Source organism: Calypte anna, chromosome Z (genome assembly GCF_003957555.1).
Source record: "Calypte anna isolate BGI_N300 chromosome Z, bCalAnn1_v1.p, whole genome shotgun sequence".
NCBI classification, from domain to species: Eukaryota; Metazoa; Chordata; class Aves; order Apodiformes; family Trochilidae; genus Calypte; species Calypte anna.
Window position 1 is genome coordinate 70809467 of NC_044274.1, and position 25758 is coordinate 70835224.

The 25758-nt window shown below is 39.4% G+C and overlaps 2 protein-coding genes across 3 annotated transcripts in view; one reads left to right on the forward strand and one right to left on the reverse strand.

The window, feature by feature from the left end:
• Positions 1-644: 644 nt before the first annotated feature.
• Positions 645-6676, reverse strand: LYSMD3 (LysM domain containing 3). Of its 2 annotated transcripts, none has more exons than XM_030466898.1 (3): positions 6660-6676; positions 6103-6375; positions 645-4261 (listed from the first exon to the last, which is right to left on the reverse strand). In XM_030466898.1, the coding sequence occupies exons 2-3, from the start codon at positions 6358-6360 to the stop codon at positions 3653-3655; spliced, it is 867 nt and encodes a 288-aa protein (XP_030322758.1). In that variant the 5' UTR covers positions 6361-6375; positions 6660-6676; the 3' UTR covers positions 645-3652. The 2 variants fall into 2 exon arrangements, with proteins under 2 accessions (XP_030322758.1, XP_030322757.1); XM_030466897.1 differs by lacking the exon at positions 6660-6676 and adding an exon at positions 6562-6584.
• ADGRV1 (adhesion G protein-coupled receptor V1) overlaps positions 5661-25758 on the forward strand; it is a 285963-nt gene continuing 265865 nt past the window's right edge. Inside the window, exons 1-3 of the mRNA XM_008492118.2 lie at positions 5661-5791; positions 5946-6082; positions 12319-12405. The gene's annotated coding sequence lies outside the window, so the exon portion shown is untranslated. The remainder of the gene's footprint in view (positions 5792-5945; positions 6083-12318; positions 12406-25758) is intronic.

The following is a 25758-nucleotide window of genomic DNA, read 5'->3' on the forward strand; positions in this document are numbered from 1 at the left end:
TGAGATTGTCATGTTCCATAGGCACAACACTTGGCATCTGGTTTTATAGGCTGATTTTCCAGTTAGGATTTACTGCAAAACTGTGGACACTGATAAAACTCAGGATCCTTCTCTGGCTCACAGCAAACTTTGGGTTTGGACAGGCACATACCCAAATCCTATCCTAACAGCATAGCAGAACATTTCTACTTCTCACAAGAAGGCACTGCTTTCAGTGTGCAGGGAGATCATCAGCTAAGAACTTCACTAATCCCCACCTTAATTTTCCATGCCAGTTTCTTAATCTTCATTTCACAGAACAAGTTCTCAGAACCTTATGCTGAAAGTTCCAAGTATTACAAGGCATGCATGGGATAAACAATTAAGGCTCCCACTGTGGTGCTAGACATGAATGCTGAATGCAGCTACTGCCAACAAAATAACTTGTTGGTCAAGGATTTTAATTTTAGATAACACATAAAGTCTAGCACAAATATAAGTAGTGGCCTCCTATAAAACACATGCAAAGTAACTAGAGCTGAGAACACATTATATGCACCCCTTTCACTGCAACCTGAAGTAAAATCTTTATTTCATGTACATTACCTACTTCTAGAAGCAGAGGAGCAGAAGTATTTAAAATAAAACTTGTGTCCTCATTCAGGATTATTTCACAAACTTGTATTTTCAGCCTTTATAAAATAGTTATACAAAGAATGTGACAAAATACTCCAAAATATAGCAGATTCAAAGCATTTACATTTTACATGGTCCAACAGTGCAATATGCACCTAAAGGTAAAGGTAAAATCAACTTCCTGATCAACAATGAGATGTAATTAATCCAAAGTATGTTTTGCTGGTTTTGTTTTTACCAAGTCAGCTTCTGGAAGACTAACCTTACATATCTTCACTTAAATCTGATTAAAGTTCCACACAGAGCTCTTACCCTGTTTATTCAGGGCTGACATGAGATAATGTATTGCCAGCTGTGCTGTACTTTGGAAAAAAATGCTAATAAAGATCCCTTCATCCTGCAGAAAGCCAAGGCAGATGAAGGTTGTGGGTCACCAGGATCAGAAATCCTACAGCCTTGGAAAGAGACCTGCTGTATGTCCTAATAAGGTTAAATTTCTAAATTAAAAAATACCCTATATGAAATAAACTTAAACATGCTGGGTTCTTGGTGATAGTCTATTCTGGTTCAATAAAACAGCTGTATCTTTGTGCTTTTCTAATGACTTATTATCATCTTGTAAATAAAGGCAAATCACACTTGGTACAGTAACCCACAGGCCTCCCAACATTTTCCAGCCTCAGATGTGCTGGAAAACTATTCAGCTGTATCACCACAGGCCAAAAAACAACAGGTAATCACCCATATGTTCACTCCTAAATCAACAGGATACTTCCTGACTTAGTCAAACCACAACTGAAGTCAAGTTTGGTTCTGGACCAGTAACAATTTAGTACCCATCAATTCAGGTACTTGCAGTAAATTAGCCTGATGTTGCATCATCACAGCTGCTAATTTCACATTGACAATTTTGTAAGGAATGGAAGGATAAAGTATTAAAAATGTTGAGGGTTCAAACAGAATGAAGGGGAAAGAAGCAAACCAGCAAATAAGAAAAAAACCTGACACATTACATACTAAGTTTCAGCCCTACATAAAAAAACCTTGGTCTGATCGTGTGGAAGCTCTGTGGTCTGGACAATCATCTCTTGAAGTTTTAGCTGTATCACATTACCCAGCATAAACTATTTTGCAATGCAGTTTTTCATACAGCCTGAACCAGAACTGGTACTTCAGTACTCATGCTTGTGTTACTGGCATATTCTTTTAATGGAAAGAGCTATTATTTAAAAAAAAATTTTTGAAAACAAGTGTTAGGTGAAACATGAAGTTCATGCCTGCTCGTAATCCTGTGTGGAAATAAGTGGTCACAGATAACACTGTGGCCAAAGGGTTCAGGAGGCACAGATCATAGTTCACAGATACAACTGTACAGCACTTCTTTTCAAGATTTGCCCTGCTTCGTTTTCAACAGAATAAATTAAAAGACCTGCAATTTCTGTCCATGCACTTTGCACACAAGTGAGGAGTATCTGCCCAAAATGGGGCAGCAACAGGTCCAAGAATGGATGAGGCATGACTTTCAAAGTTTAAGTTGATAAAGCACTCTGGAATAACTCCATTAATTACGAAATACTCCCTTTATCAACTGTTTTTTTATATTGCATATACCTAGCTCTATGTCACTCAAAGGAAAGGTTAAAATAGCAGTTTAAAGGATAGTCATAGCTCTCCCTGTAATTTCTATTCAAGTCAATTATCATAGGCTTTGGTAACAAATAATACTTTGAACAGGGCAATGGGAATCTTAATCCACAAGGCAAATATAATAATAATAATTTAAAAAAAATAACAGGAAGCATCTCTGTTTTTATTTTAAAAATATTCTCAATATACAAGTACCTCCCTTCTTTCTATTATAAGAGTCCAGGGCTTTTTTTATTTGCTTATGTTGTAGGATTTTCAGCCAGGGAAGAAAAGGAGAAACAAGGTTGCTCGTGAAACCCCAGGTGAAACATTCAGGAACAGTGTTTGCCGAACGAACAAGTCTGAAGCTGCAATTTAAATTTCTTGACAGCAGTGATTAAATCTCATTTGATGCTTCCTAAGAGATTTCAGGAAAAAGTTACTGTTTGAAGTTGGGGGGAAAAGGCCTTCAGCACACTCAGTACCCTCATGACTACTGTCTGAAGAATCAGTTAGTACTAACCTGTGATTAACTACAGAGGGAGAAAGATTTCTTAGCATACAATAAAAACAACTGGAGCAGTCACATCCAGGTGCCATACATCTGCACTTCTTTTGTTCAACACACAGCTGACCATATGTGAAGTGCAGTCCAGTCATTTTTCAGTAGGATACCACAGAAGGATGTGAATTTCCAACAAGAGTCTCCCAGCTGCACTGTGTTGAAGCATGGTACTGTGTATGTAGAGAACAAGCTACCCTACTGCCTGCACTGAAAACTACCAAAGAATGGGCTGACCACAGGCACAAGATTTGAAGATTCTAGCTTATATAAAAGTCACTTTTAAGAAAGAACTTCATAGTGGCAATTAATTATGGAGAGAGATTGGGTTTAAAAAAAAACAGTCTTGCTTTATAGGAAAGATAAAATAATGAGAACATAGTTTTAAATGACAACTGTAAACTTGATATTAAAATTACAAGTGTACTATGCATTCTATAAATACTTCAGGATGCATCAAAGTTAGCTATCCCCAAAATGCCCATTTTAGGGCTGTAAAACATACAGTGAGTCTCTTCATGTGTTAGTTCAAACTACATTTTTCCACCTCAAAATTAATTAAAAAACATATGCCTATCAAAATAGAAAAAAGTGCAAAGATTCAGAGACAATTTTATACTTTAACTTACATCCCAGTATTGCATTAAAATCACCTTTCTCAGGCATATTCAGAGATTACACAGTCCACAGAAATATCCACAGACTGGCACACAGCCCATAAAGGCAGGTCACACATCACTACCCATTTTCTCTGCATTACAGATGTGTTTTGCATTCTGTGGTTTCCTCTTTAGCTAATGCTGTGTTATGTGTTTATTACAAATTACAGTTGCCTGGGGTTTTCCATTGCTAAGGCTGAAGATCTCCTTGATTATCAATGTTTATATTATTTGCTGGGTTTATTCCATTTCCAATTTGTTTCTGATGTGATGCTGCTGTGACAAATACTTGGGAAGATTCCATTGTAGAATGGTGACTGACATCTGCTTTCACTAGAACTTCATAATACAGGAGATAAAAAACAGGGGTTACTATGCCAATAATCAACATAATCACCACAGCTGTCCACCATCCTATACCCCAGTCTGCTCCATAGTAAGGATCCTTGCATTTCTTAGGTTTACCATCAGTTTCAAAACACATCTGTTGAGCTGCTAAGGCAGAAACAACTTCATCAAGATTCTCTCTCTTTGTGTCGTTACACTTCACTATTTCTTCTATATCCCGATCCACTTCTTTCAAGAAATTGCCAACAGTCTCACTAGCAGAGAATTTATCAGAAGGCAATGTTTCCTGCACTTCTGGGGAACAGTGAGCAGGCCGAAGGACAGGTCTTCCTTTTGGAGAGACATGAGTTTCAGTCAATACACTGAACTTTTTCACTGGGATTTTGATAGACCTCAGGGCAAAAAAATCTTGATCGTTGATAAGATTGTTAACTCTCTTGATATCTGCCACCTGAAAGTAAAAGCAGTATTTTAAGCCAAAACTCTTTAATAGTGCTACATCCTTGAGAAAAACAATTCTTACCTAATAAAAGGCAGGGCCTTTGTTTTGTTTCAACTTTATTTTCTTTAGACATTCAAACAGTGAGAATGACCAAACTTAAGCAATGTTAAAGCAAGAAGGTAATTACCAGGTAAGAAACCTCCTTACTTCAAGTAAGAAGACTGAAAGTTTTACACACATATATATTCACTTAGTGTATATTCAGTGCCAGTTATCCCTGTGAAAGGAATGGGAATTCACCTCAGTGTTTTCAACTGAATTCAAATAATATGAGTTACCAATTAAACAGAAAATTTTGAGTAAGGAATATGAAGAATTATGAGCTCCCAATTATTCCAGTCCCAGCTGTGCTTCGGATACTTCAGGGTCTAAGAAACCAAGCATAACTTTGATGTGTCACCTTCCCTCAAAACAGTTCCCCCCCCATCCTGCTCAAAGTGAATCTCATTTTGCTCTCAGTAAATTCAGCCTTTAAGTCTCTCTTCAATACTCCACAAATATTTAAATCTGCCTTTGGAGAATTAGCAGCTGCACTCCGAGACAGCAACTCCCTCAACAGAAGGCGCAGCCACAAACCACACAATAATGAAGTACTTAGAAACCAGAGCTTTTTTGTAACATTTGGTAAGGGCACAGGAATTGTGCCCATTTCAAAGTGCACAATACCCGAGTTCAGATCCTTCCTGTCCTCACTGTGAGGAACTCTACCTCAGGAGAGGTTATAGACACAAAGCAAGGCAGACAGTCAGGAGACCCTTGTTGCTGTTACTGCTCCACTTAAAATTCAGATGTAGTCAGAAAATCTAAGCAAGGGTGATCAGAGCCTACTGCCTGCACTAACCCTGAAGCATGGAAAAGTGTTTCAGTTCCTTTGACAATGTATTTGTTGTGGGTACCATGCTGAACAAGTCAGATCAGCATAAAAGACTGACAAAAGGTAGCACCTACTCCAGTGACCAGTGGACTTTCATTAAGAAAGCAACCTAGATACTTTTCTTTCTTATGTGAGGCCTTATCTGATCAAAATACCCAACTGTGGTGGTAAGCCAAGATTTGCTTAACGAGGCTCATGGTCTGCCATGGTTATTAAACAATTATGTCAAGACTTTGGTATCTAAGCTCACAACAGAGGGCCTCTAATTGTTTCTGCCTGAAGAATTAAGTGACTGGAAGACTTCTGTTAATAGCTATCCTGAATCTGACTGAATTTGACCTCTTGAAAACTGCACAGTGAGCAGCAGTCAGCCCACCAAGAGGCACAGCTGACTTCCTGTTCAACTTGGACACATGCAAAAGCTAACATCAACCAGGACAAAAGCCTCTGCCTTGATTAGTACTTGGCCAGGCCAAACTACTGCGTGCAAAGTACATTCACAAAATTTAAGAGCCCTTGGCCAGGAGAAAGAGTGAGGTCAGAGGAAGGGAATACGCCGGGGTATGTGGACAGCGAGGTCTCAAAGGTTCATTCAGTGTTCAAAGGTACAGACAGTGCCACAAGCAAAATCCCACCTTTATTTCTTACCCATACACCAGCTTTAAGCGAAGAAGCCTATGGAACCGGCACTGCATCATCTGCTCTGTTACACTAACACTCTACTGTCTTTCTTTTTTGTCTTTTTTTTGTTTTCCCCAGTTTCTCCGGAGCCTGGTGTTCCCAACGCGGTGTCTACACCGAGCTGAACAAACCCCAACCACCCAGACGGACCAGAGGAGCTCGCAGACAGATCACCGGCTCGTCCCAACACCCCCGGCCGGGAGCAGGAAACTCAGGTAAGCGCCGAGGGACTCACCGAGCAGCAATACTGGAGCGCGATGGCGTTCAGCGTATCCCCTTCCTGGATATCTTTGGTCAGCAGGACGATGTCATCCAGCCTGTCCCTCGACGCGCTCCTCCGCACTTTCTCCCTGCCCCTCGGCCGTAGCTCCGTCACCTCGCTCTCCTCCTCCGGCCCCTCGCTCTCCGGCCCCGCCAGGATGACCAAGGGGTGCAGGTGACCGCTGACCGGCGGCTGCGCTACGGCCGGGGGCTGCAGGCCTCTGCCGGCCATTCTCCGACAGTGCCTCTGTGGAACAGACCGCAGCCGTCGCGTCCTCCGCAGGGGATCCCCACACCGCCTCCTTTGCTCCTCCCTCTCTTCCTCCCTCCCCTCCTCCTTCCGTCCCTCCCTTTTCCCGGGCGAGGTCCCGCCGCTGAAGAGATCCAGGATCCCTGATCCCCGACCCCGCTCCTCCCCGGACAGCGGCCCTACCTGCCGCCGCTCCTCATGGCCACCGCAATGGCGGCCGCCGCGCCACGTCCACAGAGCGGCCCCGCCCCGAGCCCGCCATTAAAGGGCCCGCGCCTCACCTCTCCAGAGCGCTGTCTAGGGGAAGCGGGTTGGGTTCGAATGTATCGGGTCAGAAGGGACCGTAAGGATCGTCTCCTTACAACCCGCCTGATACCGAGGGCAGGGACACCTCCCACCATCCCAGGTTGCTCCAAGCCCCGTCCAGCCTGGGCTGGGACACTGCTAGGGATGGGGCAGCCACAGCTTCTCTGGGCAACCTAGTCCAGGGGCTCAGCACCCTCAAAGGGAAGAATTTCTTCGTAGTGCCTCACCTAAATCTCCGCTCTTCCAGTGGAAAACCCTTCCCCCTTATCCTGTCATTCCATACCTTTATCCGAAGTCCCTCCCCAGCTTTCCCGTAGCTCGTTCAGGTACAGAAAGGTGCTCTAAGGTCTCCCTGGAGCTTGCTCTTTTCCAGGCTGAAATACCCAACTCTTAGCCTGTCAGAGGTGTTACAGCCCCCTGATCATCTTTGCGGCTTCCCTTGGACTCACTGCAGCAGGTCCATGTCCTCCTCCTCTCGCCCAAAAGCCTTTTTTAGAGTGCAGAAGGGAGAGAAGTCTCCCCTGCCACCCAGGCAGCACCCCGGGCACGGGGCTGTAAGGGAGAATCCCTCTCAGCTGCGGGCTGCATGGCAGCAGGGACCCTGCCATCCACACGCAGCACAGGGGCTCTGAGGGAGCAGTGTCACCGAGGGGCTGAGGGGTGGCAGCAGGGTTCTGAGAACGGTGAGGGCACCATGGACTCTAGGGGTAGAACAGACCAGGGTTCTGAGAGGGGTGGCACCGGGGTTCAGAGAAGCGTGAGGGGCACCATGACTTTGGCATCAGGGTTCTGGGAGGGGTGAGGGGCACTATGACCTCCACCATGAACTCCACCATGGACTCTGAGAGGTAGCGCCAGGGTTCTGACAGGGGTGGCACCGGGGTTCTGGGAGAGGTGAGGGGCACTATGGACTCTGAGAGGTGGCACCAGGGTTCTGGGAGGAGTGAGGGGCACCATGGAGTCTGAGGTGGCACCAGGGTTCTGAGAAGGGTAAGGGCACCAGAGTTCTGAGGAGGATGAGGGGCGCTATGGACTCTGGGGGACAGCACACACCAGTGTTCTGAGAGGGGTGGTGCCAGGGTTCAGAGAAGGGTGAGGGGCACCATGGACTCTTGAGAGGTGGCACCAGGTTCTGACAGGGGTGGCACCAGGGTTCTGAGAGCGGTGAGGGCACCATGGAGTCTGAGAGGAGGCACCAGGGTTCTGAAAAGGGTGAGGAGCACCATGGACTCTGAGGGGTGGCACAGACCAGGGCTCTGAGAGGGGTGGCACCAGGGTTCAGAGAAAGGTGAGGGGCACCATGACTCTGGTTCCAGGGTTCTGGGAGGGGTGAGGGGCACCATGGACTCTCAGAGGTGGCACCAGGGTTCTGAGGAGGGTGGTAGAGAGTGTACGTTGGGAAGAGGATTTGCAGGCATCTGCTCTGTCAGTTTCCTTTTTAATACCCAATTTCTGACTGACTTAGTTTCTGAAAAAAGTGGGGCTGCTCAGATATGGAGCTGTCCTGCATTTGTCCTGTAATTCCTTTCGGAGCCCTTCTTGCTTATGGCAGTTCGCAGCTCCTTTCCCAATTCTGTGTGCCTTTTAGCCCTGCCTGGCTCTTGCTGCTTTCCTGCACACTCAGATGTTCCCAGGCATCTTCTTCTTATCCCTTCACATCTTTCCTCCCTCCTCAGGACTAATACTGCAGAGATACAGGTAGGTGATCCCTCCGTGCTAGTGTTATTTTTTTTCACCAAAGAGAAAACATAAATTAAGCCCTGTAGTTATTTCACCTTTCCTTCAGAGTAATTTCCACTACAGAAAATTACTGTCAGCAGCTGTTTCAGTTGCTGAGGCAATCATCAGTCACAGCAACACTTCCTAGTCTCATCAGTACAGTTAATCTTGTGCTGATTTCTTCTGACACAGCTTTAAAAGAGAAAGGAAGCTTTTTATTAGAAAAGTAGCAAGTACAATATTTCTTCCAAAGGCTGACAGCTCTAAAGGTAGGGTGAGTTATGCAGGAGCAAATGATTTCATTGTTTCTGAAAACAAGTGTGGTTGCAAGTCTTGTTCTTCGACAGATTAAATCTAATCTTAAAAGAAGTAATTTTAAATAATGAGTGGAGTTTTTTGTTGTTTTGTTTTTTTCTTTTCCTTTTTTTTTTTTTTTTGTTAGTTTTTGTCCCTATTGTTTTTTAGTTTTGCTGTATGATGTTTCCAGCCTGTCCTGTACAGCCAGAGTGGTTGGAAGTGTGTTTGGTACTAACAAACTAACAAAAGCAGAAATCTTTTATTACTTAGGTTTCGAAAGTAAATGACATGAGTCTAAAGACATAATAGCTAGCAATTGTGTAGCTCTGTTGAGCTACACCTCACACCCACAGAAGTTGAAGAAGATTGAAGCTGCATTTCCAGGCACTGTAAAATAAGCTGTCGAGGTGCAACGTGTTCTTGTTCCTCAGCTTATTTTTAAAAAGAAATATAGATATTTAAGTATCTACCTTAAAAAGGTGATTTTTGTTTTGTTTTGTTAATGGGGGATCGGTGAGGGTAAAATTAAAATATTCTGAAGGCTCCCTAGCCAAATAGCATCAGCAAGAAAAACAGTACATTTGTTACAGCATAGATCCATCCACAGCATAGAAGCTTTTAAGAGGTTTGCATGAGAGAATGTAAATATTCTCAGATTCAGAAGCCAGAAGTAAACATAAAATACCAGCTGGCCAAATCAGGCAGGTCTGATTGCTGCCCTTTGCGGAGGAGGATGGAACAGTACTGACATGTAAACAGGATTTCCTTCCATCAGGAAGCTGGGCACAGTTGGCCCAGCTTAGTTTTCAGACTTATTCTGAATTTATTTAAATGTTCTTTCAGGTGCCAAATGAAGTTAGAATTCCCTCAAACAAAAACTTCTTACATGTCAGAAGACTATTTCCAAACCGTTAAGGACCCTAAGTACAGATTTTTATTTTTTTTTTTTTCTTGAGGGTATTTCATAGCATGTTCCCAATCAAAGCCTGCTCAGAAGTAAGCCTTTTATTTTTATCATGGCTTGTGCTAATTAACACTGATCTGAAGGTCTTAGATACAGCCTGACATAGAAGGCACTGTACAAGATGATCTTGGATTGTTGGACTACATGACAAATGTGTGAACATACTCTTAGGAGACCCAGGATGATTTTATGTGATTTTGGGAGTGGCAAAATGGAAATAAATTGTCTTTTCCACCAACTGTATTTCTAGCAAGAGCTATATTGAAGCTGACAAAATCAAATTATTTTATTATTTTCCTTTTTTTCTTGTGGAAACTCAAGATGATAAAAAGTAGTTACAACCTAGTGAATGGGAACCCCATCTGTTAAGAAGTGTCATGCCACATCTGGCAACAATTATCTTCATCACCAACCGGTTTTGTTTTGGTTTTTAAAGGAAGCTTTCAGTAATCAAAGTGAAGCCACTGTAGTTGTCTGTTAGCTGGGAAACTGATGACTCAGACCCTATTCATGCAGTTGAAAGACTTGTTTTATGAGACTCGTCAGAGCTGTGGGTGGACCTGGAGAGGATTTTGAAGGCAGGCTTCCTATACAGTGATGCCTGCAGCAGTGTCTGGTAACTGTCCCATCATACAACACTAATGCCATATCTTTTTGGAGGTTTTCTTTAAACTTGGGGTGGGGAGGCTGCAGAAGAGGTCATTTTAGGGAATTTCACTGTTTCTATTATCTGAAGAGGTGTTCCACCAGGTCAGAAAAAGAACTGCTGAAGCAGCACTTTGCCTCAGAGGGGGAAAAGAAAGTGTTGGAGTTTGCTTTGACCCTGCTACACCCCTGTGTGTAACCATTTGTAACTAGTGACATTTTCCCATCAATAACAAAAGGGTATATTCCAAACTTGATGAACAAGACTGTAGCTGCATTGCTCCCATGAATGCTAATAAGAATACAGACTTTCTCCACCCCCATGTAAGTTACTTTGCATATCCTAATAATGCATTCTCAATGAGCAACAGGGTCAGTGTTAATCACTCCATGGCATTCCAAGAGCAACTTCAGGGATCTCTACCACATTCCCCTTGGTCATGTTATATCCAGTCTGGCTTGATCAGAGCTGGGAAGTTAACTATACACATAGGAATACTAAAGGATCTGAGGGAACTATTAGAAAGCAAATGTAAACCAAGTGTTGGGGTGGGTGATATGGTTTGTTAGTAGCTTTTAATTTAAGAAAAAATAAAAAAATTGTAATCTTGCTGTCTGGAAATTACATATGTGTCATGTGACACCACTGTAAGTCATTAAGTCATTCTGTGCTTCAGGACCACAGGGCTAGATTTACATTTAGATAGCTAGTGCTGAGTAGCTAAATGTATGTTTTAATTACGTGAATGACATGATAATCTGTGACTCGTTAAAATATTCACCAGGAAATAAATATCCAGCCTTTGTCTGTCTCTGTTCCCTTGCTCAGGATTTGGGAATGGTACTAAAATCACAGGAAATTGTAATGTCAAGGTAGATTTCTAGCTCCAGAGGAATCCAAATGAACTGTGAAGTTATTGAGCAGTGTCTGACTGCAAGATGTGTAACATGCAGTAAGAGGAGCTAAGAAATATAAAATATATGCTAGAAGCCATTAATGCAAAGTCTGCAGACACTTGCAGAGCAGTCTGTTCTCCAGTGCAATTATTTGCATGTATACATTTACCTGTTATAATCTGTGCCTTGGTCCTCAAAATTAACAGTAACCTTCTTTAGTCTGCAAGGTTCCAACAATCTCACTGTAAAAATGGGTTTAAAATTACCACAAAATTTGTTTAATTCAGTATTGTCGTGGTTTCAATGAGTGATTATTATTTTTTTTTAAGATTATTTCTTCCCAAGTTCATATTTCTTGTATTTGTTGCTTCTCTTTGGATATTTGACATGAATTGGTTACTTTTGAGTTAATTTAATTTAATTCTAATATGCATTCATAACAGCACTATGCTTTGTACCTTCCATAACACAGCCAGTAGGGTGCATCGGTTGTTTAATATTTAGTTGTCAAAAATGTTTTAAAGAACTGAATGTTTTCTTGTGATTTACCTTTTACTTTGCTTATCTCTTGTTTCCTCTGAATAAGAGGAACCAGTGAAACCCTTTAGTTGTGGTAAAGACAGCATGAGATGATGGAGTATAGTCTCTAGAGAATTTATTTCAAATTAATTGCAGACAGGTTTTGCTATTTGCTACAAGAATTCCTATTCTTGTACCTGTACTTAAGACTCCTTCCAATCTGTAGTAAGGTCTGGGAACAGCTGTTACTTTTTCTCTGAGAAGATTTTTGCAGTGAAGTCAAGACTCTCCTTATTTTTTTTTTAATTAAACATTCAGAGATTGTTAAGTTTTGCTCTTTGCTTTCTCTAGACTTTTTTTTTCTTTTTTTTTTTTTTTGGGGGGGGGGGGGAGATAGAACTTGATTTTTTTTGCTTCCTCTGTGGGTTTCAGCATGTTTTGTTTTTTTTTTAATGTGGACACCATAACTTCATGCATTTTCAAGCAGTCACCCCATTATTGCTAAGTACAAAGGCAAATGATTCCCTGGTGATGTCACTAATATACCACTGATAAATCTGATGCTCACTACAGTAATTTCTGTTTTCTCCCAGTCATAGCATCACATTGCACACTTCCAGAGAGCTGCTTCTTTACTGGAGTTCCTTCAGATGAAAATGATGCAGAAGACCATTTCTAAGGTACAAAGTGTATTTTGGTTCTGGAAGTATTCAGTATGATTAACATGACTTGTTTTAAGGGAACCAGGTGAGCCACATCAATACTGTAATTTCCTTTCTGACATCACAAAGATACCATTGTGATTTTTGTATTTGCAGGGAGAGAGTGCTGAGGAGCAGCTATTTGTAACCCTGGGTGAACCACATAATAAAATTATTTTCATTTGTTTATAAGAAAAGGTATGTTTTGTTCATAAACTCTTATTGGAGAATGCTTTTTGAGATCTACCAGCTAGTTTTTAATATATTTTACAGCACTGCACTGCTTACAAGCATTGCACTATGTCTTTACCATATGGTAGTGTGATTAAAAAGTCCTTCAGCTACTCAATTCTGTTATACCAGCACAAATACTGTCACTGAAATTTATAATCTTCCAGAAATAAACCAAATCACAGTATTTGTATAAGATGACATGGTTAATCTTTTTCTTTATTTTAACTCCTTTTAAGTGAAATCCCACAACAACCTTTACGTTATTTTGTCTCAGTTTGCTGTCAGGCTGCAGTTATAGACTAAAATTTCTTTATTAATTTTGGAATGGACTGTTACAGACACTTAAAATATGGTTACTAAACTTGTCATTGTCTTATCAGCTGTACTTGCCTTTAGATGTTTAATCTTGTATAATTTATACATTATAATTTTAAATGCCTGCTCTTGAGTTCCATTTTCCATAACCAATGCACTGTTTTGTTTGTTTTTTTTAATATACTTTATGATTGAATTATTACTGCACTATTGCACCAAGGTGCATCCTTATTCATTTTATTTCCTTGGTTGTAGAATACTGGCATTTTGTCACACGAGTAAGCTCTTCTTCTTAAGTTTGGGAATAAAAAGCTTGAGGATTTTCAGTTTTCCTCCCACAGGAAGGAGTTGAATGTTAAATGGTACTTTTTAAACACTGACATTTCATCTGTGGCAGAAGCTTTCTTTGGCCTCCTGGGTACTGGCAGCTCACCCTTCCTGGTGGTATAGGTAGGTATGGTTGCATCTTCATCAAAACAGACCTTTCCTCTGTTACATGGCCGTTGTGAGTTTTTTTTTACCTTGGATGTGTTCTGTGTGGGTACATTTCTGCCTACAGCTGCAACTGGGAAAAGCTTTCACTGTCAGGCAGTCCTTTGATGTCATTCTGCTGGGTGGGAAAGTGCCCTTAGGCAGCCCCCAACACACCCTGTCAACTGTGCAGCCTCTTCTTCCACCCTTCCACTCTTCTTCCCACATGAAGAGAGGCAGGAGCTGTCTGGAATATCACCCTTTGTCTGGAATATCACCCTTTGTTTTAAGCTCTCCACGGCTGGAATAGTGGGATGTGCTGGGCAGCTTTCACAAAAGGGAGAGGGAATAGGAGAAGAGAGTGGGAGCAGGAGCAGGGAGACTGTCTCATAGTAAAGGATCTGATTCAGAGCCTTGAAAAGCTTTAATATATGAGCAGGTATGGCATTCAAAGCTTGATAGACTGATAAATATTTGAACTGTGTGTTCAAAGTGACTTCAGTTTTCACCTACAATGGCCAGCAAGTGTAAATTAAACTGTTGAATCAGTACTCCTTGCTCCCGTTATTAGAAAGAGCAATGGTACAGCAATTGCAAACATCTTGCTATACTTTCTTTCAAATTTTTGGTTTAAAGCTGATTTAAAAAAAAAAAAAAAAAAAAATCATCAGGTACTATATCTAGGTATGATATTTATCTGTACAGGGCTTCAGAAACAGATGTCTTTCAAACAAAACATGCTCTTTTCAGTTTAGCCTTGATCTTTGTAAATTTTAGACAGCTAGCATATTTTAACAAAGATTAAAATATCTGTAAAATAAATAACCCCATTTAGCTTTTTTAAGCCTTTGGAGTATGACTACAAATATCCAGTTTATGACACGAATAAGGGAATGGTTTAGCAGACACAGAAAATCTTTGATGGGTGCATTTTTCTGAATTTTAAAACAGATTCCCTCCACCCATTTTCTTACAACTTTTGTCTTTCTATTTGATTCAGCTTCTATACGAAACATCAGAAGGTGTCAGGCACATTTAGGTTCTTTCAATGAGTATCAGGCATGTTAATGCAAATACATTACAAGTAATCCCTCCATAAGGAGAGACAGTAACATAGCCCACATGGCATCAGTAATGTGTTTACAAGGTATTAATATGCCCACTGTGACAAGATGTATTTAAAATGGGAAGCAACAAGGAATTTATTTTATTAGTTTTCCTCCACCCTCAAGTAATAAATCTTAAAAGCTTCAATATTTATTCAATGAAATGAATGGCTGAGTCGTTCTGTAGAGGGTCTGACAAGTGGACAAATGCTTCCATGGTTACATTGTGCTATGCAGAATGGTTACTGAGCTTTGTTGGTTTCCTCCCTCTGCCATTGAAGTAAAATAACAAACCACAGGGAAGCACCACACATGGTGGGCATAAACTGGAAACAATTTTAAAGGATCAAGTTAGCTGATTTTACACAGATTTTAAACAGTGTGGACTTTACTGACTGATACTCTGCACCCTAAGCAGGCATTTTGGTATTTTACCCATTGTGTATAATTTTCTCACAGAAAATTTTTATACCAAGTGATTTTACTGCAACGATGCAGCCTTCTGCAATATCTAGGTAATAAATAACAACTTTTATACAAATTAACTAGTTATATACAATTAACAAACAGTATGCAGCTTTTATGTGCAGTTGCTTTAGGATGCCTTGCAGCCTAGCAATTATAAGTGGTTTGATTTTTCATCTGCTTACATCCAATGTACTTAAATTTCAGGCATCACAGGGAAAAGGGAGAGAGCAAACACATAACTTCATAGACATTTCAAAAATTAATAAAAAGTAAGAGCAAGCAGTTATGTAGTTAGCTTAAAAATGTTTCAGATCAGGCCTTAACACTAAGAGGAAGAAATCCTGAAGGCCTAAGGTTTTGCACAGCACAAAGCATAAGTGAAAAGAAAGCAGTTGCATCAAAAGTAGTTACATCTTTTTCTCCTGCAGACCAGCTCTGAAATGAGCTCAGTTTATAATCTGTGTTAGCACCTTTTAGGGGTTTTTTAACTCTATGTGCTTGACAGTCCCCAGGATCACCATCTCATCATCAGAATACTAAAACGTTCCAGGGCCTCTTCAAAGTCACAGTTTTACAGAAAAGATGGATGCCATGTTTTCTCACAGCCAAGAAAATAAATTCATAAGCATGGAAGATAATTGCTTCTGTGACAGAAATTCTGGCCTTACAGCTTTTCCATTGGAATTATGTTAATTGTGGGTGCTTAATTTCCCATTCACTTAAATAATATCTCTTTTATATCCAGAGGAAAAAGTAATCAACAAATGTGTAAACACTTCAATTTTTCACTTACAGAATTCCAGAAAACAGCAGAATCTGCTCTTGAGTTGAAAAACATAAGTTATTTGTGTTTCCAAGCTGGGTTTTTTTTCCTCATTTGCAAGTAGACAAACAAAATACCTGTGAATTTTGAAAGGTAGTGAAGTTGTATGCAGCAGCTGGAACCTTTCTGGTTAGATCTTTGTTAGTCAGAAATACTTTCTGACAACTTTGAAATTAAGAGTGGTCTAGATCCAAAAGATTCTGGAGAGGTTTTGAATTTTTTATTATGTTTTACCTTCAGAAAAATGCATTTTTGGTAAGCATTCTTTTTTGAATTTACAGAGCAGTGCTTGACATGCTCTGAAGTTGTGTGTTTTGACAGATGTTTTATAAAAAAGCTTCTAATTTGCTGCATATATTTACATTGTCAGTGACATGCTGCAAATGAAGAGCTGGACACACTTGATTGGAAGAAACAAGACTGCAACTTTAGCAACAATAACTACAAGAGGAGCAGGCAGCCAACTCTTGCCAAGTTCTCATCTTGCTGTTTCTCCATGTGACTTACAAGCCAGTAATCATCCTCTGTTGTTTGAAAACAGACACTAAAACACTATGAGACCAAACCATCTCTTCAGAGATGGCATTCTTTTTGTGTCATTACAATGACAAAAGTTGTTTCTAAATTGCATGCTGGAGTTCGATCAACCAAATCTGAGATGCTGTAAGCTGAAACAAAGAAGTTATTTTCACATTAATTTGTTCATTTTTTTTACACTTGTGTGTCTTTAAATTGACCTTTTCTGAAAGTCATCTCATTGTTTTTGAAGTTCAAATGAGTAGCTAAATTCCATAATTAAAAGGTTACATGAACAGCATTTCTGCTGCTATGTGAGTTAAAATAGAGCAAGTTTCCATGAGCAGATTCCAGGGACATGTTTCTTTCCTCCTGGTAATGGGAATACTTTATTTTTTTTCAGTTAAAATCTCTTTTAAAATATTAACAGCATGCTTTATCAGTGTACAATAAGGAACTGTACCATAAAAAGCTTAAACAAATTAATGTTTGTCCATTGAAAAAGAGCACAATCTGCTTGGAAGTTGTTGTTTTTCAGTTTCTCTAAATTCTAAGCATCTCTGAAAAACAGAGGATCAAACCCTAAATTTATCTACATATATCTGCACATCAACCAGTCTTGCATAAACTGCTAGCTCCAGAGCACAATAACTCATTTTGTCACTCAGACTGTTCAGATTATTAGCACTGTTTCTATTTGTGTACTTTGGGCTCTTTCTTGCACATACTTTTTTATTCATCAGAAAGCTATGCAGTAGAATCAAGATTCTAGAAGGCTTAGGGTTGGAAGGGACCTTAAAGATCATCTAGTTCCAACCCCATTGCCTGTTCTTAAAAACAATGGTCTGTCTTGCAGAAATGCTCACCACCATGGACTGTTGTTCCAAAAAATATCTATCTATTAAAAAAAACAAAACAGAACACCAAAACAAGATAATTTTTTCCCAAGAAAATAATCTATTATTTGTCAATTACTCTATGAAGAAAAAAACAAGACCAGTCTCAGTGTTCTGCCTATTCACTAGAATTAATCTGGACAGTTCTTATTTGGTTTTCAAGTGTTGTGTCAAACTGGAAGTGATGAATAAACAGGAAAGAAGTTAATTTGTGTTTGATGTATTTTAATTGAGGACTGATCTACAGAAGAGTGATGCACATGCCTTGTGTTCCTCATTTTGAGTAGTTCAGTCAGCTTCAGAGGTAGAAAGAAGGTGATGGAGTAATGTGGGAATCTGTCCAGCACCAAAGTACCAAGATTCTCAGAATATCCTTGTTTGCTTCTTGCATCCAAATAAGTGCATATCCCAGAATTTTGAAGCTTGGATGTTACAGGTGAAAGCCAATCTCAGTTTTAGTGGCATCTGTGAATATTCAGAAAATTTTATTATCAGCAGTTTGTTTTATTTTTGCTTTCTAACAGCCCTAGCTAAAGGTTGTAATACCTGAGATTGAAAACCAAATAGTCATATAGCACACAAATCTTCTGAAGCCCTGTGTTTGTATTTTTTTTTAATTCTGCTCCTCTAAGTCCTGTTTTCCTTGTCAGAGATTTGTTTCCTGTCCTAACTCCCTCTTCTTTGGTCTTTCCTTTCAGATGATGCCAATGAAGGGGAAAGGCAAGATTTCAAAACAAACAAACAAATTGGAGTCCATTGATTCTGTTGCTGCTGCTTTCAGGATTGGTTTACTCACAGCAAAGCCATTTTTGACTTGCAGAGTTTCAGTGAATTCAAAACAAATGGAATCCAAACAAAGAATCAAGGGGCGTTCTTAGTACACCTTATTTACTGCTCTTATTGAAAGGAGAACTTAAGGATGACCTGCAGGCATTGTTCTGTGTAATGCCAGATTTATTTTAGGTCTAATACCAGGCCTGATTATTTATCCTGGATATTTGTAAGGGGTGAGAATGGGCAGCTTGCTGAATTGTTGGAAGTGCATATGGACTGTTTTGTGTCAAGCACCAACAACCTTCCAGCTGGTTGAACATTGCCACTGGCAAAATCCCATGGAAGCTCTTCCCTCATCCTCCTGTATAACAAGGGATACCACAGGTCTCTGGAGTGGTATGCCAAGCATGAAAAAAAGTAATAGGGAAATCCTCATGGATCGAGGGAAGGAGGGTATAGGCAATAGCATGTTGAGTGGGATAGAGCAGGAAAAGGTGCAGTCACTTTGGGTCTGAATGCAATTTTCTTGTAGGACTCCATGAAAATAGCCATGTACACCATTGAGCCTGAGTCTGAGTTCTCTGACTTTTCCTTTGTTATCTAACTCAGTAACTAGCAACATTTAATTTGCCCAGCTGTCCTCTAATTAGGAGCTAAGGGTGGTCTGGGAGCCCCTTTGATACTGAGTAGCTTGATAGCTCTTGTTGGAGACAAAGTTCTCACAGAAACTGGACAACAAAACTACATGAAGTAATTCATTTAACCTAGAAAAACCATCATAGGATAAAAGATAAAAAGAGTCAAACCTCAGGCATCCTTTCCACCTATTGATGCAGAAAGGAAAAGCAATGTGTGATGTGCTCTAGATTGTGAGGCTGGGATAGGAAAATATTAATGATAAGGTTACTGTCTTTTCAGTACAGAAAAAAACTGGACGTGGAGCTTAGGAATGATGCATAATAAATCAGTGATCAAAACATATATTTTTAAATAAACCCAAGTGCACTACTATGAGAAGCGATCAGACATATACCATAGATTATCATGTGCAACTAACTGAATTCATTTTAGTTTCACAGCATGGTTTTTTTTTTTGAGAAAAGTACATTACTACAATATTGGATGAGTCATTCAATGGATTGTTTCCTTTACTCTTAAGAGCTAGAGTTTCTTCTGATTATTAATGTCTACTTTGTCTCTTCATATTAAGTCATCTATGCCTTCATCTGTTATATTGGAGATTTTTATTTAGAATTAGAATGTCTTAGGTTGGAAAGGAACCTTAAAGCTCATCCAGTTCCAACCCCCCTCCCATGGTCAGGGTCACCTCCCACCAGCCCAGGTTGCTCCAAGCCCCATCCAACCTGGGCTGAGACACTGCCAGGGATGGGGCAGCCACAGCTTCTCTGGGAAACCTGGGACAGGGGCTCAGCAACCTCAAATTAAAGAATTTCTTCCTAATGTCTAATTTATTGACATTCTTTGTAGCTGTATACTGAGTAAATCCAGAGATTCGCCTTACCCAGCATTAATAACCTAATGTAATTGTGCAAAAATTATCTGGTAGTCTAAGGCAGTAGTTTGGACTCCCTGGTTAGTCAGAAGAGAGAAATAAGCATCCCTGTGTGGTAGTTCATTTCATCCTACTGCATAATTAGGCTGGAATGAATGGCTCATGTTAGGTTGAATGTTTTCTACTTGAAAGCACCCCTTTTACTTTCATGAGCAAAAATACTTCTTGAGGTCTTTGAGTCCTTTATTGAGTAATTTTTTTCAAAACTTCCTTCACTCTCTACCATCTTCCTTGCCTTTTCCTGGTTGCTTGCATTGTTCCTGAATTTTGGACACCATAACTGCACAGTATTGATGTAGTAACCAGGCTAATGTCATCAGAAGGTACAGATGACATTATAAATCCTCTCATGTTTTTTGGCCTTGATACTTCTGTGATGCAAAGGTTATATTAGCCCTAGAAGAATCAGTTGTTCCTCCATTTGTGATTTCTGTCACTGTGACTGCTTTTTTCACATGCTCCAAATAAATAAAAATCAAAGCAAAAAGTTAATTTTGAAATCTGTGACTTCTTGCTAAACACAGGCAGCACAGGTAAAAGTCCCATATTCAGGGCAGAATCCCATTATGTGCTTATCATTTCCTTCCTCCCTTTCTGTAAATGTGTTGTCTGTGAAATAACACTGTGAGTATTAACATCTAAAAATAGGCCAGAGTAATCTTTGTATTTGTTTCTAAATACTTGTATGCTAATACTTAGGAAAATAGGCATTTACAGTGGATTCTGAGTATTTAGTACTAACAAGCAACATTTACGTTTTTGTTACATTGCCTTTGCACCAAGTTGTATCAAAGGTATGATTTTTTGAACCACTTAGGGGCACTATTTTGAAGCTACAATCTGAGGACTGGGGACCAAAAAAAACAAAAATTAAAAAAAAAAAAAAAGGAAATAAAGGAAATGCAGAAAGCTCTAATTACCTGATATGTAGTTGTGTACTGTTGTAGACGAAGAATGTATTTGGAATTGGAATCAAAGCTTTTATAAAATGTTTAGGTAGTTTCAATTTGTAGAAGAGATGCAGGGAGTGAGGGGGCATGTTAAGGGATCCAACTGGATTCTGATTAATGAAATTTCTCTGTTGCTGCTACTTTCCTTTGCAACAGAATTTCCACTTTTTCAGATCTTGTATCTATCTCACGGGTTCTGGAAATATGGTGAAGACAATGTAAATGGAACTAAGTGAAATTCCATAAAAACTCTGTATTTTCTACTTTTGAAGCTTAGGTGCACCAACATTTATTGGTTAAGGAGGAATTCAGCACTTGCTTGCCATTAAATGAAAGAGTTGGGGCGCTTGGGGGCCAACACTTGCAAGATGTGAAAGCTCCTTTTGTGTCTCTGTATCCTTGGTTTGGAGTGGTGGTGACCATAAAATATGAGCTAGAGAACCAGTAACAACATAAATAATAGTGATAACAAATTAGAAATCAAAAACTCTGTTTCCTTGAAATAAGTTAACTTTTACATTATCAAATAATTTGGCCATTTCAGTTCCAAGCCTAAATGATTTTATTTCCTCAGGAATCTGGTTCTCCTTTCCACCTGGAAATATTGAATGCATTTAGAAGGAGAAACTTTTAGTATTTAAATGAAGACGTGTGTGAAGTATTAACAGAAATTACTGAAACCAGGTTGACAATTGTTCCTCCCTGCCCAACACTCAACAACTGTGCATTAAGATGAGCTGCATGCCTTGGTGCAGCTGAGGACTTGAATCCCAAATCTGTCATAATCCTGTAATAAAACCTGCCAGTTTTGCTGCCTCCAGGAATAAACTAGTTCGTTCCTGTCTACATGGGAGATTCGCTGAGGTGTGACGGAAGGGGTTGACTTGATCTTAACTACATCAAGGCAGGGGCAAATTGCTGAGATTTGAGGGGGAAAAAAAAAAAAAAAAAGAAAGAAAAAAAAAAGAAAAAAAGAATTTGTGTCCTCTTCCATCCCACCCCCCTTTTATCTCCACAGCAGTGGGAAGGCAGCAAGGAGTCAGGAGAGGGAGGAGAGTGCCGGACGCTGCGCGGAGCAGAGGGAGGAGTAGGAGAGGGGAATGCATAATGTGTGAGTGACAGAGAGTGTACAGGCAGCTGAGTCCAGAAGACACGGATGTCCATGTCCCCGGGTCTAGGTAAGGTGGTTGTCTCTTCTCTGTTTGAGGTGGTGGTGGCTTTGGAAACATCCTGCATGGATGCTCCCTGTCCAGCTGGAAGGTGCTGGCAGCAGCACCTGTTGCAGCAGGGAGAAGGTTGAGGCAGCAGCAGGCAGCGAGGCTGTGGCTCACCCGTGAGTGGCTGCTGGGGAGTAAAGAGTCTGCTAAGGTTTCTGTTGTTCCAGCAGCTCCTCTTTCTGCTCTGCAGAGCAGGGCAGGTGGAGACAATAGTCTTTCCAATGGAAAATCCTATTCTCGGGGGATCGCGTTGGGCTGAAACTCAGCCTGAAGTGTCCCAGCTGGCAGTTTTTCACTCTCAAAAATGCACAAAATGCTAAATTGACTTTTTTGAAGGAAGGGGGGGGGAAAAAAGGAAGTGGAGGAGCTGCGTGTGCACTGTGTAATGCAAAGGAGAGTGAGTTAAAAGTAAGAAAGAAATTTTCAAATCATCATCTGATAAGGGATGAGTTTTAAGCATGTTAGTAATTAAAATATGACGAGTGATTAAAATTGGAAACATTGCATGTGCTGCTTGCTTTTGATATGATAATTATGTATAAGACATTGCATAATTCACCCTGGCTAGCCCAGATAAAGTTAGGATCAAATGTATGTGGAACTGCTTGCCAAACATCAATCATGGGGTGGTTTTTTTTTTGTTTGTTTTTTTGTTTTTTGTTTTTTATGAGCCTGTAATTGTTTTATTTTGCAGATGTGAAAAAGCGTGTGATTTTAAAAAAATCTTGTCCATTAGATAGAAGCTGAGAGTATTGTTGTTTGGTTTTTTCCCTGTTAATACTTCACACAAGTCTTCTACAATGAGTCTTTCATTTAAATACTAGAAGTTTTGAGAATCTGCCATGAGGGCAGTTTAATATCTGAAGGTAGAATGTGACATACTTAGACTCTGTGTCCCTTAAGCCTGAAACCAGCTTTCTCCTTCTAAACGCATTCAATATTTCCAGGTGGAAAGGAGAACCAGACTCCTAAGGAAATAAAATAATTTGTGGCATATTCGGCTTGGAACTGAAATGGCCAAATATTTGATAATGTAAAAGTTAACTTATTTCAAGGAAACAGAGTTTTTGATTTCTAATTTGTTATCACTATTATTTATGTTGTCACTGATTTCTAACATAAAGGTTTGTGCTTTAATAGCTCTTTAATGCACTTCTATCTTTTAATAGCTTTACATGATGAAATCAATGGTATTTACTAAATTTGCATCTGAGTGAACTAATTAACATTGATAATGGGAGCACATGCTTATTAGCTTGTAATTGTGGTCTGTGTCCTGGTCACATGCAAATCAATGGGCAAATGATATTTGCTTTTGTAAGAACTAGTGTTGAGCAGCATTTTTAAAGCTGAAAAATAATACTGGATGAGTTTCAAAGAGTTCATAGAAGTGAGTGAGACTGAGCCTCATGCACTCACACCTGCAATGCAATATTTGTCTTGGGAATTTTGTGAGCTTTATTTGAATGAGATTTTCATAATTAGTTCTAAATCATAACCTGTTTTAAAGCCTCTAATAGGTGTGGAATTTTGTTATTTAAACTTACTGTCTTACAGATTTTTTTAAAAATTTCCTTTTGGAATTTTATTAACAAAACAAAACAAATCAAAACGGATTTCTTATGTCTGAAAATGTTTACATGCATGTTTTACTTAAAACTTGAACATGATAAGTGAAACAGAACTATTGGAAAAGCTGTGAAAGCAAACCCCTTTAGTGGATAGGACTACAGAAGAGTACCTCTACAGAGATCTGTAAACTGTAAAAATCACTTTATGGCAATTTAGGAGAAAAATACTGATGACCAACAAATCACCTCTGATACTGTTACAAAACTACCACAGTTGTTCAAAATTACAACATAGTAAAGATGAGGTGAGTATTAGTTATTGTACTTTTAAAACATTAGTATTATAATGTTTCACTGAATACTTGAAGCAAATGCATGTCTTTGCATCCCATTTTGTTGACAGGGGCAACTTAAATTTGTCTCAAATACTTCTGAAGTTTTTTAGCCTAAGATGTTTTTGGAAGCATGGAAACAACAAACTGCATGTTGAACTCTTGGTGTTATTTGAGGTAGGGTATCTGGTGCCACCTAGCTTTATTTTATGGCTGATTATTTGTTCATTCAGAAATACAAAAATGTAGGAAAGGTAGAAAAAATACAAAGAAAAGGCTCAATTCTTTGCCCAGTCAGTATAAGGCCATGATCTTCTAAAGGTAGTCATGCACATATCTATTTTTACATGTATAATCCTACTGATTGGTTTTACTGATCTGTAGAAATTTTGCTTGTGTTTCAGTTGTCCAAGACTGCCTCTTTTAAGTGTAGTCACTGTTTTATGTAGAAGTGAATACTTCTACTCTTTCCCTGAGTAGAAATAAACATACATAGTATCTGGATAATTCTTAAAATGTCTGTTAAGACTCAGATGCTAAATGACATCTCCATCATCAAAATGATGCTTACAGAACCAGTGCTGTTGATTGTAGGCATTCACTGTTGTTCCAGAAATTCAAGAAATATGTCTACTAGGTGCAATTTTACTGTTTCCTAGGAAAAGTTAAAAAAAAAAAGATTGATGGGAGGAATCAGTGTTAGAAGCCATTTATCTTACTCCAGGTGGACCCACTGTAATCTAGTTTACCCTGAAAAAAATTTACTGAATCACAGGTGATGCTATTTGGGCAAAGCCTCACTTACCTAAATCACTCTTGAGTGAATAATCTCACTGGAAGATACTTTGTGTCAATAAACATCTTCAGGACTGAGTTTACTCCCTACATGAGAATTTGTGTGTTTGCAGAAAGAATTTGGAAAATGAGGGTACTGAAACATGCTTAAAATATGAAAAACATTGTTTCATAGATTGGTTTATGAATAGTTAATATAAAAATAAGTCAGAATGTTTAAATTCCTTTTACTGAGGTAATTTGTTAATCCAAACCAAGGCTGATGTTAAGATAAAGTTGTACTTACTGGAACAGGCTAAATTTCTCTGGCAAAATTAAATAACAGAGAAGATGCTTCCCACATTCATCAGAGCTTTTGTGTCTGTGGTTTTTTAGCAATCTGAAGACAGGTTTTCCTCTATGAAGTTACAGCAATATCTCTTTGTATACAATGATATTTTTGTTTGGTTATCTCATTTTGTATCTAGCACAGCTGTATTAGTGACACTTACGATTTTCCTTTTCAAATGGCAAAAGAAACTTCCTGCTTCACAGTCACTTATTCTTGACTGGTCCAATGCATTATTGCTCAGAACTGTTACAAGCTTTGCTTTATTAAGGATTTAACATGGCCTTAATTCAGCCATCTGTTAAGGGTTTGGCAGTCCAGCAGATCAGAGGTATTGGTCAGAGCTTTAGAAATTTCCCACATTTTTAAAGGTTAGGAAAAGAGCTACCTTTATGAATAGATTTTGAATAATTCTCAGCAAGACAATGGTGCAGAAGTGGGGTAAAAAATGCATGTCATTCTGTGAAGCTCAGGGTCCCCTGTCTGCCTTTAGCTTTGCTGAAAGGCAATTAGCATTTCAACCAGCCAATTTGGATACATGCAATGAAGTACTTGGGTTTGTAATTTGCTGCTCTCTGCTTGGTGCTGTTGAGAACTAGCTCTGTGTAATCCTCTCAAAGCACCTTTCTTTCCAGCATAGTTATTGTTGCTGGTCTTTAATAACTAATCAACAAAGAGATTTCCTTGTCTTGAACTACGGGGTGCCTTAGAAGAATGAAAAGAATTACCCAGTTAATAAGGGAATGATTATAATTATTAAATAGTGATTATTAAATTGTGACATAAGGTTAAAAGGTTTAGAAAGCCAAGGAGAGCACAATTCATGATAAAGGTAGTATGAGAAGTCTTTGAGCCCAAACAAATTTTTCTTGAGTTCTGTTTCCCACATAAATACTTTATTGTGCATTTTATTAAAACAGGATTGCTCAGATTTAGGAGGTTACTTCACAGTATAGATTATAG

Bases quoted from the DNA above. Each gene is read 5' to 3' on its own strand.
- LYSMD3 (XM_030466898.1), bottom strand. From the start codon at position 6,360: ATGGCCGGCAGAGGCCTGCAGCCCCCGGCCGTAGCGCAGCCGCCGGTC. The intron at 4,262-6,102 runs GTGAGTCCCTCG...TTTTACTTTCAG, and splicing joins CGCTCCAGTATTGCTGCTCG to GTGGCAGATATCAAGAGAGT.